We start from the raw sequence: 19,782 nt of genomic DNA, 5'->3' as shown, positions 1-19,782 counted from the left end.
TCTATAAAATAACATCTATTTGAAGTTATTAATTGCAACATCACGGTAACAAAAGATTGAAAACAAGCTGTCAATATGGAGATTAACTAGTACATTCAGATATTGTACTTAGAACAGGTTTCTTAAAGTGTGGTTTGGAACTTACTAGTTTCCCTGAAATCCTTTCAGGGGGTCTGCAAAATTGAAACTGTCTCTAGTACTACTAAGATGTTTTTTCCCCTTTTCTGTGTTGATACTTGTTTTCGTGGTGCACAAACAGTGGTGCAAACTGTTGGTGCCTTCGCACAAATCTTCACTTTCACATGCTGCAGTAGAAAACGAAAGCATTTCACTTAAGAATATCCTAGACGAAGCAGTGAAAATTATTAACTTTATGGTAACTTTGGGTACTTTAAAAAATATCCTGGGGGCGCCTGGGTGGCTCAGTCGGTGAAGCGTCCGACTTCCGGCTGAGGTCATGACCTTGTAATTCGTGGGTTTGAGCCCCACGTCAGGCTCTGTGCTGACAGCTGGAGCCTGCTTCAGATTCTGTGTCTCCCTCTGTCTATGCCCCTCCTGTGCTTGTGCTTGCCCTCTCTCTTTCAAAAATAAATAAACGTTAAAAAATTAAAAAAAAAAAAATACTCTGTGCGGGGCACCTGGCTGGTTCGGTTGGAAGAACATGTCACTCTTGATCTTGGGGTTGGGAGTTTGAGCCCTATGTTGGGTGTAGAGATTACTAAAAACAAAAAAAATAAACTTAAAAAATCCTGTGTGAAGAAATGGGAAACTACATACCAAAGTACAGTGATTGTTTTAAGAAAAAGCACTTGTGTGTGGTTGTTTAAATTTTGAGCTAAACTAGCTGGGTTTTGTTTTCCTGTAGACACTATTTTTATTTGAAAGAATGACGACAAACTGTGGTTGTTTAGACTTTGGTATATTCGACATTTTCTCAAATCAAGTGTGTCACTTCAAGGAAAGCAACTGACAGTATTTGTTGGCAATGATAAAATTTGAGCTTTGAAGTAAAAATTAGAATTTTGGAAAACCCGCATGGTCTACCACCATGACCTTGATAGCTTTCTAGGACTTTTAAAAAGACTCTTCTGATGAGATAGGTGGTGATAGTAACAAATGTAATTTTTTCTTTTTCATGTATAGTGAAACGTGTCAACGTGTCGAAGATCTGCATAACTCAGTCAGTATTTTATAAATGACCAATTTATGTTGATATAAAATGTATGTGGTAAAAGATCCATTCATAGTACAAGATAGGCCAGTGGGTTTTAATGTAATAGAGTACAAAGAATTGATGATAGTTTCAGCTTTCCTGTTGCAACTAACCTTTAAGAAACTACCACTTGTCGAGTTTCAAAGAAAAGTATCCACAATTAACTGAAAAGGATATTAAAAATGCCTTCCTTATCTGCCTACATATCTGTGTGAGGCTAGATTTTCTTCATTTACTTCAACCAAAACAACATACCATGACTGATTACATACCACAGCAGGTATGAGAATCTAGCAGTTAAGCTAGATTCTGTTAAGCCAGGTGCTAAAGAGGCTTGCAAAAATGTAAAAACAGTGTCATTTTTCTTACCTTTTTTGGGAAAATAGTTATTTACATACAACTAGTTTGTAATCTAAAGTATATACTATAACATTAAAGTGTTAAAATGAAATAACTTTATTATTGTCATTTTGGAATAAATATGAATACATATTTTTAAAACCAAGGTTTAGTTTCTAGTATGGTAATTATTGATAGATACAATCCATATGATACAAGCTTTTTGGAAGCTTTAATAATTTTTAGGAGTGTCAAGTGTTTCTGAGACCAAAACGTTTGAGAGCCACTAGAATAAAAGTCTGCAAGATAATGTTGTTAGGAAAGGTACAGATTGTTTTGGTTTTATATTAGCATTTGGGTGGAAAGGGATATAAATGGGATAGTTATTTTCTTGTATGTATGTAAAATTCTTCTGGAAGGATATAAAGGAATTAAGTGTTGGTTGGTCCAGCGAGGAAGGAGTAAAGGTAAACTCTTTACTTCCTTTTGAATGCATTTGAATTTTAAACCAGATGAATGTATTACCCATTTAAAAACAGAAGAGATTGAAACATTCCTACCAGCTGTGTTATGAATTTCAGGGAATCTAGGTCTGTTATGAAAAGTTGGAGCAAGTTTGGAGCAATGGTCATTTTTCTGGCACCTTGCTTTTTCTTGTTTTTCTTTTCTTTTTTTTTAGAAGAAAAATGAACCTTGCTTATTTTAGGGATAAAAAATTGCACTTAATGTCCAAGCCAAATACATTCATATTGAAATGATGTAAATCAAACAGGTAGCAATTTCCCCAGTGGGGCCCACGGTATACTGAACTTAAGTTTTAAGGAGGAACAATCTGTTATTTTTTTTAATAGCAGTTATTTCTAGTTCCTAGTAAAGAGATTGGATTTATTTTAGAAGACTGTTATAATTTATAGTCCTGTCATTTAAAAGGTTTTGAATAAGTGCTGCATGAAATGTGGAACTAAAAAAGCTAAGTAAATGTTCTGACATTTGATTTAGTACAAAAAGTGCTTTTTAATACTCATAACCTTTGAGGCTTTGGGAATTCTTGAAAAGAATAACTAAGGAATTCAATTTTATTTATTCTGTCTGCTATTAAGTGTGCCTTTTGATCAGTGTTCATACTTTTAACTTCTGAATAGATAAAGTGTCCTTTTATGAAAAGGGAAAATTATTTTAATGCAAAAACTCTGCAGATTTTCTTTTTCTCATATAATACTTCTAAAATTTATTTCTTTGGATGCTGAAATATCATTTCCAGAGCTCTTTGCAGCAGTTTAGAAAAAGATATTACATGTGATTCTGTCCATTAGTTATAGTTAAAAGTATGCTTATAATGTGGAACCATTTCCCCCAACTTCTTTAGTTAACAAAAGACTGCCTTTCATAATGTTAATAGGTTTTTCTGAAGTATTAGACAAATAGGTGGTTAACTCTGAAAGTTTACTTATCCTCACTAGTTGCATATGCATTTGTAATGTTTGACATTTTTCAAAGCATATTCATATTGTTTTCTTTGATTGTTGGCATATCTTAGAAGTAGCACAATTAGTATTCTTCCTATTTCATATTTATGGAAATTGAAATTCAGAAGGCTAAATGAATTGCCTAAGGTCATACAGTCTTGTCAGATAATAAAAAAGCAGTTTAGATTAAAACAAGGCTAGATTAGATTAGATTTAAATACATTTAGAGAAATTTAGATTTAAGGAAGACTGTCCTTGCAAAAATGCATTTATCTCTGCGTGCTGTGTTCCAGGTTCTGTGGTCAGCTGCGGAGGCATAAAGAAAAGACACAGGTCTTGCCCTCCGGGGACTTGAAGTTTAGTGGCAAAGACCAGCTAGCGGGAGAAGTGAAGAAGAGGGATGGTGCCCTGTTGGACGGCCTATATCTCAGATAGTTTTGAGAAAGGGACACAAATCTTGAAGGGTGAATAGAAGTTAGCCCAGGGTGAGTCTCATCAGGGCCTAGTGACAGAGACGTTCAGGAAGAGGGGTCAAGGAGGTCTCAAACAGCACACCGACGTTGTTTGGGAACCGTTTAGGAGTGCCTTGTGAGTGCTGTGCCGGGCCGTGTACAAGAAGGAGCAAGATGTGAAGCAGAGAGGCAGATGGTGTGCCCTGAATTGTTCTAAAGGTTACAGGGTGCCAAACAAGGAGGGTGGATACATGGAAGGACTCAGATTGACCAGGGTTTGAGTCCTAGTTCTTGGGCTCACTGGCTGTGGGGGTGTAGACAAGTGACTCCTTCTGAGCCCTTAGTTGCTTCATACATAGAATGGACGTAGCATTCAATTTGCAGGTAATTAGGAGGACCAAGAAAAATAAATGTGAAAAAAGGACCTAGTTTGTGCCAACCCTCTATTCAATAATGAGAGATGAATTAGAAGTAAGGACAGTTCACTACACATACTCTAACGTCTAAGTAGAACTGAAAAAAGTATAAATTAAGTCTTATTTTAAAAATAGTATTAGAACATTGGGACATTTCTAAAACAGTATAGCTGAAATGGTTTTATAATTTCATTGCTTAAATTTAGCACTTAGGAATCTTTTCAGCATAGCATTTCCTTATACCTTGTTTGAAAGCAAGACCTTCTGTGCAGGTTATGGTTGTCAGGTAGTGAGACTTCGCCGGGTTGGAACCACCTGTTTGCATGGCAGGTTGTGCCATGCCCATCCCCCTAACTCTCTAGCTCTGGAATGAATTCGTAGCTGGGAGACCTGGGTCTATCCTATTTACTCTCTAATTTTAGACAAATGACTTGCCCATTTGTGCGTTTCTTCAATATTAAAATGGCACCTAATTAATTTACCTTTAGAGAATAAAATGCAACGGTAGATGGATGTACTTTCATAAAACACAGTGCCTTAGTCTGCTTGGGCTGCCGTAACAAAATACCGCAGACTCTGGTTGGTTTAAACAACAGAAATTTATTTCTCACTGTTCTCGAGGCTGGGGAGTCCAAGATTAATGTAGCCTCTGATTTGGTTTCTGATGAGAGCTCTTTTTCTGGCTTGTAGACAGCTATGGGCTTGCTGGGTGCTCACATGGCCTTTCCTCTGAGTGTGTTGGTGGGGGATAGATAGGTGGAAGAGGGAGATAGAAAGAGAGAGGGAGGAAGGTTGAGCCCCCTGGTATCTTTTCTCATGACACTAATCCTAAAGGATCAGGGCTCCACTCTTATGACCTCATTTAGCCTTAATTGCTTCCTTATTCCAAATATAGGCACAGTAGTTCAGGCTTCAACACAGGAATTTGGGGAGGGGGACACATAATTCAGTCCATAACCTGCAGTAAAATTGGAAGTGTTTCTTTCGATGGCTTTATGACCTGGTATTTTGGTAACAATGAGTTAAAAGCCAGGCATGTATTATGTTTATTTTGTTGCTCTCCAGAGCTGCAGATGTATATGAACCATTTAAGTCTCTGCTTTCTAACTAATTGGTTAGCTATAGAAGTGGTATAGAACTCGGAATATTACTGTGCCTAAGGTAATTATAAAAATTCAGCAAACTTTTTTTTTTTAATTTTATTTATTTATTTTGAGAGAGAGAGGGCAGAGAGAGAATCCCAAGCAGGCTCTGCACTGTCAGCATGGATCCTGATGTGGGGCTCCAGCTCACCAAGTGTGAGATCATGATCTGAGCTGAAACCAAAAGAGTTGGACGTTTAGCCAGCTAAGCCACCCAAGCGCCCCCAACAGCCATTCTCATAGTGTATTAAGCCTGTGCCATTTCCTTGAGTTGTTTTTTTTTTTTTTTTTTTTCCTTATTCTAGGTCCAAATACAGCCTGGTTCCTATCAGAAATGTACACATAGTTTAGTGATAATTTTAAAAATCATTTATCTTAATAAATACAACTTGTGAATTCAACTTTTTACTCATTAACCGAGCAAGCCTTTTAGCTAGCATGGTAAAGTTACACAGTTTTTAAAGACAGCAAAACCAAACTTCAGTTTTGCGTAGCAGATTTTGAAACAAAGATAGAAGTCTAAACTAAACTTCAGGATATACACCTTCTCCTTTTCTTTATTGGGAATTTCATTATGAATTTTGACTTGGACTTCTGAGTGTATTTGCATTTTAGATTTGTATTGGAAGGTCTTTATACTTGGTTTCCCATAATGATCACATTTATGTTCTTTCTCACAGGCCAGCCCTCCAGATCTCTATATTGAAAGATTTAATATAGCCCTTGGACAATATATGGGAGCATTGCAGAGCATTGTGCCTCTTTTCATATATATGGTAAGTTAGAGCTGTTTTCCCTTTCCAAAGTATCTCAGTTTATTGGCCTAAATACAGATAGATACAGAATTAAGCATGTTCTCTTTCTCTTTTACTACATATTATGTTAGAAATGGAAATTAATCTACCTCAGTAATGTTTGATTGTGTTGACATAGACTTGTTTACCCTTTTACTGTTTAAAAACTCCATAAATAACATTGCTGAATAGACAATTAGGCATTAATAATCAGCAGTCACTGTGTTAGCATTTATTTTATTTCTGCCATATGGAAGATCCTGTGCTTGGGAAATAAAGATATATAAGAAAGATTTCTTGTCCTCGGAAAGTAGAGAGTTAAGCAATATATTTAAAAACATGATGTGTGATAATGTCAAGTCACGCCATAAAAAAAGTAGAATAATAAAATTTTCTTCCACTATGATCTCTTTCATTTGGAGAATTATGCCATGAATATAGTTTGTAGTCTGTTGACTTTGTTGATTTGCCTCCCTCTCTCTCCTAAATATATAAAGCCATAGAATTTTTTTTTTTAATCTTTATTTATTTTAGAGAGAGAGAGTGTGCAAGTGGGGAAGGGGCAGAGAGAGAGAAGGAGACACAGAATCTGAAGCAGGCTCCAGGCTCTTAGCTGTCAGCACAGAGCCCGATATGGGGTTGGAACCCACGAACCGTGAGATCATGACCTGAGCCGAAGTCGGACAGTCAACCGGCTAAGCCACCCAGGTGCCCAAGCCACAGAACCCTGATGTTGGTGTTCTTACTGAAGGCAGGGGCCCTTAAGAACCATTTTTGCAATTCCTCTTTGTTTTTTAGATTAGGAAATGGGATGTTTGGGTTGATCTGTATTCTGTAGCATAAAGATTGCTATCTGTGAAATACTAATCTCCAAAATGATTTATTCTCCATAAAATATACTTTGCTGAAAAAACAAAACAGAACACTGAGAGAAATCTGTATTATCAGCAAGGGACTATTACTTAAATAACTTGTGGGAGATACTTAACAGTAGAAAAGTAAGCAGTTAAAGGTAATAAGATGTATGTACATTTAGAGAGAAATCTCCAGATACATTAGGTAAAAAAAAGCAACATGCAAAGCAGTATGTAATATTTCTTTATAGCAAGTGTTTTCTCTTTATTATGGAAAGTAAAGCATATTCTTATATATGCAAGCAGCATTTTAGAAAGAATATACAAAAGTTTCCACAGTAGAATGGGGCCTTTGGGAATGCGACAGAGGGTCTGTTGTGCGAGACTTATTTTTGTTGCATGGTTTTATTTTGTCACCATGTACGTATTATTATGATTTTTATAATCTTCTAAGAATTAAGAGAATCAGAGAGCAACTTGCTAATGTTCTTCCTTGTATTTCCCACATCTGTCCATGGAGTTGACATTTAAATATGAACAAGTTCAATCTTGTTTGACTTGCCAGTCGTTCTCATCAGGATGCTTTTGGCTACAAAAAAACAGGAACACCTGATTCAAAGTGATTTAAGCAAATTAGGAAAAGTATTAATCCCTTGGAATAAAACTCTGCAAATAAGGCTATCTCTAGGGTTGGTTGAATCCATGGTTCAGTAGTGTTACCAAGGATTCAGGTTCTTTTTTGTCTCTTCACTGTACACAGCATCTGTTTCATCTTATTCTCACGGTCGTAAAGTGACTATAAGATGCTTGGCACCAAAGCCTAGGTTTCCCTCAGTCTGATTGTTCTATGTTGGGTCATGTGTCTGCCTTTGAATCAAAAACCATTCCTAAGAAATGCCACAGGTGAATAACTTAGACTAATGATTACAATGGATTGTATGTTGGGGAGTCAACCAGTGCCTGCTCAGCCTAGATCATTGGTAAAGGGGGTACCATTCCCTAGTGTTTCCTGTTGTTGCCTTTCAATGATGGAGTGTTTCTAAAGGGCATGTTATGTGCCTCTCCCTCAGTGTGGTCCATGTGTCTCTATATCTGTTTAGTTAATGTTGAGTATCTTCCCGTGTTCTTTTGGAGTGTGTGTGTGGTTCATAGCATTTTATCTTTATGTACTTTAACCCCTTGCCAGAAAGACATATAACTAATAGTAGCAGGGCTTTTGTTTTCTGATACTGGGGTTTAATGTTTTAATTGATGCCCTTATAAATTGTTTCCTAAAATAATTTATTTTTTAGTGCTTCAGTTCATTAGACAGATCATTTCCCCCTAATCGATACACTAAACATAATGTATTTTCTCTTTCAGAATAAGTTTTACATCGAAACCAAGCTTAACAGAGACCTAAAAGATGACCTTATAAAGCTGTTTACGGAACATGTTGCAGAAAAGCACATTTACAGCCTAATGCGTAAGTGTTTTCAACTTATAGGGATGAGTTAACACTAACAAGGTTTTTTTTTGTTTGTTTTTAAGTTTATTTATTTTGAGAGAGAGCGAGAGCATGAGCAAGGGAGGAGCATAGCGAGAGGAGAAAGAGGATCCCAAGCAGGCTTTGTGCTGTTGGTGCAAAGCCCAACGCAGGGCTCGACCTCATGAACTGACCTCACAAACTGTGAGATCACCATCCGAGCTGAAATCAAGAGTCGTACTCCTAACTGACTGAGCCACCTAGGCACCCCAGTGATCTTTTTGATTTTTGATTAGAGAGCATCGGCATATAAAGCCCAGTGTTGACATCTTCTGAATCATAGCAAGAAGTGTTGGAAGTTCAGTTCTGTAGAGAGAGACCCAAAGGAATTGAAAATGTGATTTGAAGCCCCCTGGAGAGCTGGGGGCACTTAGCCAGGTTATTGGGCAGTGAGTGCCTTTATTATCTGGCCTGACACTTCCTCTTCCCCCGCATCCCTCCGCCAACAATGGGGGAAGTTAACCCCTAACTTTGTTACGGGTAATTCTAGAAGGAGCACAATACTGTATCTTTGAAATGGAAGCACAGAATCCTCTCTGATTTTTTTACCCTTTGGTATAAAAATCTCTTCTCAAAAAAAAAAAAAAAAAACCTCTAGTCTGGCTCTGTCACTTATTAACTATATGTTAGGCAAGCTTCTCAGCTTCTGGTCCTGAGTTTTTCTTCTATTAGTTGGGACTTGTAAAATGTTTACTGTAATGGCAACATAGTTAGCAAGTAAGCAGATCAAAGTGCCAAGTTCAGTTAGTTTTTCTCTCCCCCTATTCCCTGGCCCCCTGCCCCATCCCAGTAGGTGGCATCTTATCCTACCTTTCCTGAAAGAGTATACCTCTCTACGTGGAGTTTAGGAAGTCCCTACAACCTAATGTCTCAGCATCTTTTAAAAGCTCCTATTTTATGCAGTATATTATTGAAGTCGTTTTTTAGAATTTGGCAGATATTTGGATTTGTAGTATGTATTTTTTGCTTTCCTAATAGTCATAAATAGTCTGTACCACAGCAAACTTTTATTAGTATTTACAGAAGAATTATTCTAAGCTTGACCATAAACTCTTTCTAATTTTTGAGTTTAAATTAAGAGAAGGAACTGTTAAACATTGGGCTGGTTTATTTTAGAAAAGCAGAATTTTCAAATAATATGCTAGATGAAGATAATATTTGTTTCATTATTATGTTCCCAACAAATTCTAGAATCAGAATAGAGACTGATATCTTGGGAGTACGACTTTTGAAAAAACTGGACATATGTTTATAAACATCTTTAAACGTAATCTCATGAGATATTGCAGCTGTTACAACCACTTAAATATTATCTCTGATGTTGACATTGTCTTTGCCTTCATTGTAAATTAGAACAGAGTATTTTGAAGCCTTTCCTTTTAAAATTCTTTGAGAAACGCTGCCATTTGGTAGAAAAGCTTATTTGATTACTCTGTATGTTTTTATATTTGTCATTAATTTGGAAATCAATTTTATTAGGCAAAAACAAAGAAAATATTCAAAGAGAATATAGTAGCCCAGATCTGGTGAGACAACTCTGTCTTCAGTCCATGTAAGCCTTCCATAAATTCATGATATTTTATAAGATCAGACCACATAAAGACATAAAATCCGGAAAAAAATGAATTTTTTTTTCCTTTTAAACCTTCAATTAATTTGTACTTTATTTTTCAAAAAAAAGTAATTATCATCTTGTTTATTATAGAATCTGATTTTCAACCAAAATTATATTTAAAGGTAGACAGGCTTTTCTTTTCCAAGTAAACTGTAAAGTTCCTTAAGCTTTTGTAAATTGGATAAACCTGAGCTTATCAGTTATCTGTTGAGCAGTTACCAGGCATTGTGCTTAGAGTAAGGGATTCACACAGTGATCACTGGCCTAGTTTGGGCTCTGTAACAACAAGAGACACTCTAAGTGTTTAATAATGTTATGTTTAAAAAAAAAGATTTTTTAAAAATAAACACACATATAGTGCTTACTATGTAGTAGGACCTATTCTAGGTACTTTAGGACAGTCATTACCTCCATTTTACAGATGGAGAAAATGAGGCATAGAAAGGCTAATATTAATTAAATCAGAAGAACACAGCTATTAAGAATTGATTTCTTGGCCCTAGTTGACATTTTCCTATACTTATCCCCTCCAGCAAAAACAGCTACACTCCATGTGTATAATTTTCTGAATTCTGATCAGTAATTTCCTTTTTGTGGCTTTAGATACATTTGAAAATGCTAGTGTTTATTATGACCATGTAACATATCACCTCAACACATAATCTTTTATAAAGTCATTTATTTTGCTCACATCTGCAATTTGGGCAGGGCTTTGCAGGGCACTTTATCTCTTTTGTACTCAGCATCAGCTGATGCGACTCACCCAGGGGTCGGGGACTTTGAAGATGGGTCACTCATATGACTGGCAAGTTGTGGTGGCTGTAGTTTTCTCTCTTGTGTTCCCTCTAAGAGTGAGTGTCCCAAGATCTAGGAAATGGGAACTGCCAGTTTCTTAAGTCCTGGGCCTAGAAACTGGCACAGTGTCACTTTTGCTGTCTTCTGTTGAGCAGGCAGTTATAGAACCCAGATTCCAGGGGACTGGACAGGGACACCTCTCAGTGGGAGACCTGTTGAAACAATTTAGGGGCCATGTTTTACAGCAGAGCAAAATGAACACCCTCTCTGCTAATGAATAATTGGTATTCGAATGCCCTGGTTTTTAAAAATTTGTGTATTATTTTTTAAAAGCAGGCTTTTTTTTTTTAAGTTTATTTTGAGAGAGAGAGACAGACAGACAGAGATAGGAGGGGTTGAGAGAGAGGGAGAGAGAGAATCCCAAGCAGGCCTGTCTGCCCTGCCAGTGTGGAGCCGGATATAGGACTCACACCCACAAACCACGAGATCATGACCTGAGCTGAACCAGGTGTCCCTTTAATGCCCTAATGATCACCTCGGTGTCCCTTTAATGCCCTATTTTAACAATTGTTTCATGAATGAAGATAGTGACTTCTCATTGCAAATAAAGGTAGTTTTTTTTTTTAACTTTTATTTTTTTTGTAATGTCTATTTATTTTTGAGAGAGAGAACATGAGCCGGGGAGGAACAGAGAGAGAGAGAGGGAGACACAGAATCTGAGGCAGGCTCCAAGCTCTGAGCTGTCAGCACAGAGCCCGATGTGGGGCTTGAACTTGTGAAGCACGAGATCATGACCTGAGCTGAAGTTGGACACTCAAGTGACTGAGCCACCTGGGCACCCCAAAAAATATTTTTAATTTCAGTTTTGATTTTAAGAATTACTTCTCATATTAAAAGAGGAGAGAAGCCCTGGGGTCAGCTTGTAGCTCTGAGGAATAATTGGATGAGTGGAGGAGCTTCGTTCTGGTTCCAGGTCAACTGTTAAGCTGTGTGACTCTCAGGATGGCACTTAATCTCTCTGGACTTTAATATCATAGACTGTAAAGAAAGAGGTGAGAGCATTAGAAGTTCACTAAAGCCCAATTCTAGTTTCCATCAGTGGGATTGTTGGAGAATCCTTGTTTTGTCTTTTTAACTATATAATTTGGGGGGGGGGGGGACTGTTAACTAAGGGTTTAGTTAACAGTGGCTTTAGTACTAGTTAGTACTTTATTAGTACCTGTTACATGTAAGATCTGTATTTCAACGGTGGCATGGTGAATTAGAATGCAAATTTAGAGTGAAACATAGGTTCTCAGCCCTCTTCTGCTGCCTGCTAGCTCTGTGACTTTGGATGCATTTTTCATTGTGTTTTATATTGTTTTGTTTTTAGCCTCTTTTTCCCTATCTGTTAAAAAAAAAAAAAGGTGATAATTAAGCTTGTGAGAAAGTAAATTGTAAGTAAAGTTTATGAGAAACCTGTAAAGTACCTAGCACCTGTTAAATACTCAAGAAATATTTTCTTCCCAGTCTCAAGCTGCTGCCTCCCCAGATTCTCTTCCTTTTTCTTAAAAGAAGAGATCAACTACAAGTCTTCTAAACACTGATCTCCTAAAAATAATTTAGGTGGAGAGGATTTTAGTGAACTGTTAACACCTTCTCAACTTTGTAATTGTTTGTTATTGAATATAATTCTTTTCATTTAATTCACCCCAAATTAATTTTTATATATTTTATGTATAATTTAATTTGTGAATGTATCATTTCTTCATTTGTAAATGTATATATTTGATTACATAATTAACATGTGAATGAACATGAAGATTTAGTGGGATCAAGATTTACGAAGGCCAAAATGATTGGTCAAAAGGTAGGAAATGATTTGAGATAGAGTCTGCATGTGGGACATGTGTTGAAATTAGAGATAACCTTGAGTTGAAGAGACTCCTAGGGTCTAAAATTTAGAATTGCAATTTTTAGGGGCACCTGGGTGATCAGTCGGTTAAGCATCCAGCTTTGGCTGAGGTCATGATCTCACAGTTCGTGTGTTTGAGCCCTGTATCGAGTTCTCTGCTGTCACCGCAGAGCCCGCTTCGGGTCCTATGTCTTTGTCTCTCTCTGCCCCTCCCTGCTCGAGCTCTCCCTCTCTCTCAAATATAAATAATTATTAAAAAAATAAAAATAAATAATAAAAAAATAATTGCATTCTAAAACATTTTCTGCAGTGCTTTTGTCATCCTTAAAATGTATCTATCTGTGCCATTCAGAGTTAGCAGCTCTCTCCTGACCATAGAAGCAGAAGGATCACCTTGAACAGCATACCTCTTACTGTCATCACATAAGTTCAGATGTAACTCGCATTGCGTGTTTGAAAACTATAAAATCATTGCTGGCCAAGTGAGGTGGTGTTTTCATTTTTGAAAAGGCATAGCTTATATATGACTTTACAAGCTTGGCTTAGAGTAAAATTACGCCAAGTTTTATGGGTTTGGGGGTAGTCAATTGTAGGTCTTTGAGAGATAAATTAAAAATTAACTTCTGAGTCAGTGGTGTCTGTTGTATCTACGAAATGATGGAATGTGTTGATATCTGTTAGTGATGTTATTTAGAGGAATTATTTCTATTTATTTAAAAATGTTTTAATAAAATTTTCATTGGAGAAGATAACCTAAAAGAAAACTGACTCTCTTGTCACTGTCGGTCAGAGTCCTGTGGTTGTGAGAGTCAGGAAAGTGAGGATGAGCCAGGCAGTGTCTTGTCTTTACTTTTAGTAAGAAAAAAGTACATGTGGTTGTAGCATTTGGAAAAGTGACTTTCTGACTGATTGCATTTCCTAAAATTACGAGTGAAGTATCCAGGAGCCTCAAATATGGCGATTTGGGGAAAGAGAAATGATTCAAGGGGGTTAGAGACCATTTTATTTTCCAAATGTAAACCTCCTGACTCATGAACTTAGTGGGAGGTACTCTCAGCTCACTTGCTAAGTACCGTGAATACTATTGCTTTTGGAAAGCTTATTTTCAGAACCTCCATGAATTGAATAATCTCCCTTAGTGTTTTAACAGACCTGCACGTGTTTACTTATTAGATTGAGCTCTAGTGCATTGGATTTTTAAAACTCTTTGGAGTATAAACTTGGTTTGTCCTCTGAGGCTGTTCTTTTCTTGTGCTCGTTTGCTCTTTAGTCTTTGGGAAAAATAGTAACAGAAACCTTGACAATAAGTGTTCTATCATTTTTATAACCCATTTTCTCTTCTTTCAGCTTTACTCTTAGAAGCCCAGTCAACACCATTTCAGGTCACACCTTCAACTATGGCAAATATTGTGAAAGGCCTATACACTCTCAGACCAGGTAAATAGTGGTCATTTCTTTTGGGGTTGGGCTTGTTTATCTGTTTATGGTAGCTCCAGCTTATCCAAGAGGACAGTGTTTGTCTATCTGTTTCTTGAGGCTTAATGGTATTTGGATTTGTTATAGCAAAAAAAACCAGAAAACACTGAGTAGATACTACACTCATCATTATGAAATGTAAACTCAGGACTCGCTTGAAATTCTTTCCACACTATTGAAAACCAACTCGGTTAGGAAATACAAGGAATGAATTTGTAGCAGACGTTTTGGATGAAATTGAATCTCACTCATATCCAGTATTAATCTCTTTTTTTGTTATGGAGTTTCTCCTTTGCTTGTACCCCACACTGCAAGTATATGTAGACATACACACCCACAACTTCATGTTCTCAGGCCTATTTTATAAATTGCAAGGAATCTAGAAGTGTTGGTAAATGTAGAGTCATTTCATAAGTATATTGTGAGGAGAGAGAGAGTCAGAATAGCAGAACCAAAAATCAGAGATCACTGTATTCAAAGGCCTGGCTTGTAAATTGTCTTAATGTATCTATCTTAGAATTAAAAAAAAAAAAAACACCATTATGAGGGGCGCCTGGTTGACTCAGTCGGTTGAGCGTCCGACTTCGGCTCAGTCATGATCTCCCGGTTTGTGGGTTCAAGCCCTGCGTCAGGCTCTGTGCGGACAGCTCAGAGCCTGGAGCCTGCCTCAGATTGTGTCTCTCCCCCTCTCTCTGCCCCTCCCATGCTTATGCCCTGTCTTTCTCTGTCTCTCAATAATAAATAAATGTAAAAAAAAAAATTTTTTTTTTTAAATTATGAATATAAAGGAACCCCAAGATGTTTTTGTATTTATCTTCCTATTTATAAGCCAGAACCTCAATCTTGTCATACAGTTGTCCAGCGAATTACAAAATGCCTTTAGTAAGATTGCAAAAGCTCTCAGGGTAGGGGCACCTGGGTGGCTCAGTCAGTTAAGTGTTCGACTTCGGCTCAGGTCATGATCTTGAGGTTTGTGGGTTTGAGACCCACGTTGGGCTCTGTGCTGACAGCCTAGAGCCTGGAGCCTGCTTCGGATTCTGTCCCGTCCCCCCCACCCCCCACCCCTCCCCTGCTCTCGCTCTTTCTCTCTCTCTCTCTCAAAAATAAATAAATATTAAAACAAAAAAAAAAGATCTCAGGGTAGAACATTGTTCTACAATCTAGAAACCTTAAGGGATACTTTTTTTGACAGTGCTTTTTTGTGGAATTCTTTATGTCATTTAAGGATTGAATGAAATAAAACATGATCTAAAGAGCTTAACATGGTACCTGATAATAAGCATGGCTGATATTAGCTGTTTTGATTACTCTTCAGTTGGGTCCAGTGGTTATTTTATTTTCATTAATTGATGGCTTGATTGTTTGCTTAATTAATTTGAAAGACATGTGAGAATTTAGCTTGCTGAAATGGAAACCAATTAAAAACTGTGGTACCAGTAGTAGACTGTGATGTCAGAAATACCTTCTTTCCCAGGTTACTTTGTAAATGATGAGTGTCTGCTAGAATATTCAGATGTAATGTTACTTAAATTTGGATCAGGCCTTGCTCTATTCTTGATAACTGTAAACAAGTTATTCTTATAAAGTAATTAATTACTTACATAAAGTAGCAAAAATATTTTATTACATATGTCCAGTAAACTGATGTTTTCTAGTTTCTCAGAATTTTGTATTCATTTTATTGAATGATGAAAATGGCTTATGAAGTTTTCTTTTAGTGCTATAGGTTATGAATTTTTTTTTTCTTTAATTTTGGAAGGCATCCAAATGCAGTATGACAAATTTCTAAATTCTGCCTCCCAAGTAGGCAGCTTTATCAGCTCTGGCTTTTATCATCTATAGCAAAATTGCATAATAAAACTAATCACTAAGGGTAGGAAAACTTACAGATATGTATTTATCCAAATGCTGTTTTATCCATGTTCGAGCTCTTATAATAGGATTCATACTACTTGTGAGGAGAATTTTGTATTTGAGAGTTGTCCTTTTGAAAAGGCGAATTTTATCACAGACTAACCGTTTGCTGCCCTAGGCATTTTCTGAGATACTATTAAACATATTTTGACATTTACCTGTCTTGCCAGTGCCTGTTGTGCTCCTGGTTTGTTAAAGTAGTTTTAGTCACTGGACAGATTAAGGTTAAAATACTTTAAAAGTTGAATTTTAAATGTGGAAGTTTCTTTCATTGCAGTGGTTCTCAAGCACTGATCTTTGTATAATGAGAGTCACCCAAGAAAGTTTTTTAAACTAATTCCTAGACCCTAATCCTTGGAGATTCTTATGACTATTACAATTTTTGGTGTGTTTCCATCTGATCTTTAGAAGCTTAGTTGAGACACAGTGCCAGCTGTCCCAGCCGGCCCTTCTTCATTTAATACACACACTTTTCTTTGATTCCTTCATCTTGTATTTTAATGATTGCCCGGAGTTCCTGAAAATGGCATATCGGTCTGACTCCTGCCATCTCTGACTGATGGCTAGCGGCTCTCCCAGGCACCGTGTGGAGACCGTAAAGCCATATTTGAGTTGAGCTAACAGGAGGGACACTATTGAGAACATTTTTGCCATGAGTTTATACAGTGCGTGAGCGGCTTGGCCCTGGTGGTGTTTTTGTGGTATTTGTTTTTGTTGTTGTTGTTGTTTTGTTCTGGTCGTGTTTAACTTACTGTCCTCCTGTTGGGCATTTTTTACTTACCAGTGGCCCAGCATTACACAGCATTAAACATATTTGTTTGCTTGTGTTTGTTTCAGATATAGAATTATTTACTCAAATTACAATTTTTAAAGCGAGCTCACTGGATTAAATACAGCATTGACATTTTATGGTTTTTGATATGTACATCCAAGATGTTTTCCAAAAGGGAAAATTTGAAAGGACAAGATTAAAAGAATCTAAAAGGGATAACAGTGTTAAATTGAGACCACCAGCAGGGTAGGGGAATGCTAGTTTTAGCATGCCCTTGGTACAGGTGGATTTTAGTTGTATTTAGCGTTCACAAAATAAGAGGAAGAGAGTGTTTATTTTAGCTTGAGTTTTTTGAATATTAACAAGGCTGTCATTGTGTTTATTTTTTTCTTGCAAATTATAAGTCTGGTATATTATTAGTCCTGTCTTTCATTCATTTATTTGGTCTTACTGATTTATAAAAATGTTTTATAAATAAGGATACTGATTCACCTTTGTCATGTCTGATGCAAATGTTTGCCTTTTCTGTTTTGATAGATGAACGCTTATTTTTCTATACAGTATTCTCTTTATCTTTTATCTCTTTCTTAATAATTTGATACCCGTGTTAATTCTCTTTTCTTTCAATACTGCATACATTTAATTTGCTATAATTTAGTTTGGGCCAAAATAGGTTTTTATTTCAAAAGTACTTACTCTAGTTATCTTCAGCCTACTTCCTAAATGTTTAGACCTCTCTCCCCCATTTTTGTGATACTTTTTGTATGCTTCCTTATTACCTGTACTATTCTCTATTCTTGGGCCAGTATGTATGTATGTGTGTATGTACATATGTGGTGTGCTTGTTTAATTTTTTTTTGGTATTGAAGCATAGGTGGCATGCAACGTTATGTCGGTTTCAGGTATAGAACATTGGTTCGACACTTCCGTCTGTACATTACTCAGTGCTCACCACCATCAGCGTAGCTGCCATCTGTCACCAATCATTGTTACGATATTTTTTACTATGTTTTCTGTGCTGTACTTTCATCTCTGTGACTTTGTTAGTATAACTGGAAATGTATAGTTTTTAAATCCCCTGTATGTGTTTTGCTCATACCTCTGTGCATCTCCCATCTGGACCACTGCTCTAAGAGTCTGTTTTGCTTGCTTGTTTGTTTGTTTGTTTGTTTTGTTTAATTAATGCTTATAGGGGTTAGTATTTCCACCAAACCCTCGCTTTTAAGTCCCTTCCACTTGGAATTCTTTGCCTGTCTCACTCATTTTTCCCCCATATTAATTACAATTTTTGATAGGTCCATTCACAGATTCTCTAGAGATTTTCATTAAATTTTGTTAAGACAGCAAAATGGAAAAATAACTGCTTTCTTTGACTATAAATTCATTTTAGAAAGGAAATTTAACCTGTTTGTATATTTTTTATCAGAATAGGATTACACTAATTTTCCCCCCATTTTGAGTTTGGTTTAATATATATTCTTTCTTTGAACAGAAGAAAACTTTACATTTTTCATTTAACTTGTCTGATTTCCTTAATGAATCTTTTCCTTTCCTCACAGAGTGGGTTCAGATGGCTCCAACTCTGTTTTCTAAATTTATTCCAAACATTCTCCCTCCGGCGGTGGAGTCTGAACTTTCTGAATATGCTGCTGAAGATCAGAAACTTCAAAGAGAACTTATACAGAATGGTTTTACGAGGCAAGTTTTTTTCCCCCCTTTTGACAAAATATGTCCATTTCCTTAGGCCAGTTTGGCTTGGCAGGGGAGGGAGGCCAGAGTTCTTAGAGTGGGAAATAACTGCTGAATGGTCAAGGTGACACTGCGGGGAGAGGCCGTTGGCTCCCTGTCTGTGCACAGAGATGGGACAGCTGGGGTCTGATTCCATGGAACCGCCTGTCACTAAAAATGGATTTGAAGACAGGATTTCTCAGTGGGTGAGTAGTTAGACTGGGAAGCCTCTGAGTGCTCTTCTAGTTTTGATCCTCTACGTTAGTTCTCAACACCTGGGAAAACAGAGAAATTTTATGTTTAGTTACAAGGTACTTTAGTTACAAGGTACAAGCAAATGACTTCGTTTTACGACTAAATCAGTAAAGAGGCTTTTAGATTCTGTTTTTCATATTTTCACTTTTGTCCTAGATTCTACTTGTTTCTTCTTAAAAATTGGAGTATATATTTACATGTGTCCAGAAAATTTGCCTTCCTTGGTTTTGATACATACACTTGGCTAATTTTTCTAAAATTTGCCGTTCAATATCGTAGCTATATCCCAGAAAGTCTTGCAAAAGTGCATTTTTTCAACTGAAATAGATTATACTATGGGAAAATACCCTGTTGTGTCACCAAATCATTGAAAGGTGCAGTCAGGCCTTATATTTTCATAATCCCTACTCTCAGCACTCTTACATACCTTCTCTTGTTTCAATTCCTGACATTAAAGGAAGAAAGTTACGGAAAGTTAGGCATAGTTGTGAACACAATGGCAGGTTGAATATTGATTCACTTTATCTAAGGCTAGGCTGGGGATGGACCTTGTCTTTCACTGGTTCTGAAGCCAAGCTAAGTTTTGGAACACCAGTCTTGACCAAGATCACTGTTACTGTCTCTAGTCTCAGCACAGGTTAGGAAAGAAAGTAGAAAGTCTGTTCTTTGTAGCCTCACGGGTTGGTATTTATTCCCTTTTTGCCCTTGTGCTATCTATATTCATGTGGTAATGAGGGCACTGAGTAATCCACTGATCATTTGCCCCCTTGCTGGCAGCTCACACAGGAAAGGCCCATGGAAGCTGTGTAGATAGGTCTGGTAATCTTGACTTTCTTGGATCAAGTTAAGGGAAGGCCATAGGAATGCTGGAATGTTAGGCTAATTGTTCTCCCTGATGTCCAGTGGCCAGGTGTTTCCTGACATTAATTGCAGTATTTCTAATAACGGTATTATTTTCATACACAGAATGAAGCCGTTTAATGGCATAGCATTTTACTTAGTCATATTTGAAGAGCTGTTCTATTCATACGGTTCAAAAGTCAAGATGATATAAAAAGCATACATTGAGAAGTTTTGCTCCTTCTTGTCTTCCAATCTGTTCCTACCTCGTTAGGTGACCATTTTATGAGCT

At 36.9% G+C, this 19,782-nt stretch overlaps 1 protein-coding gene across 2 annotated transcripts in view; it reads left to right on the top strand.

Moving 5' to 3' along the window:
• Nucleotides 1-19,782, top strand: part of CACUL1 (CDK2 associated cullin domain 1) — a 74,009-nt gene that overhangs the window by 43,971 nt on the left and 10,256 nt on the right. For both annotated transcript variants that reach the window (XR_008292308.1, XM_015065877.3), the window contains exons 4-7: nucleotides 5,709-5,804; nucleotides 8,039-8,141; nucleotides 13,853-13,942; nucleotides 18,227-18,365. Coding sequence is in view for 1 of the 2 variants with exons in the window: in XM_015065877.3 (XP_014921363.2) it covers nucleotides 5,709-5,804; nucleotides 8,039-8,141; nucleotides 13,853-13,942; nucleotides 18,227-18,365 (428 nt within the window). In the remaining variant the exon portion in view is untranslated. The remainder of the gene's footprint in view (nucleotides 1-5,708; nucleotides 5,805-8,038; nucleotides 8,142-13,852; nucleotides 13,943-18,226; nucleotides 18,366-19,782) is intronic.

The sequence above is a fragment of the Acinonyx jubatus genome, chromosome D2 (genome assembly GCF_027475565.1).
Source record: "Acinonyx jubatus isolate Ajub_Pintada_27869175 chromosome D2, VMU_Ajub_asm_v1.0, whole genome shotgun sequence".
Taxonomy (NCBI): domain Eukaryota; kingdom Metazoa; phylum Chordata; class Mammalia; order Carnivora; family Felidae; genus Acinonyx; species Acinonyx jubatus.
This window is presented reverse-complemented; position numbering and strand designations above follow the sequence as displayed.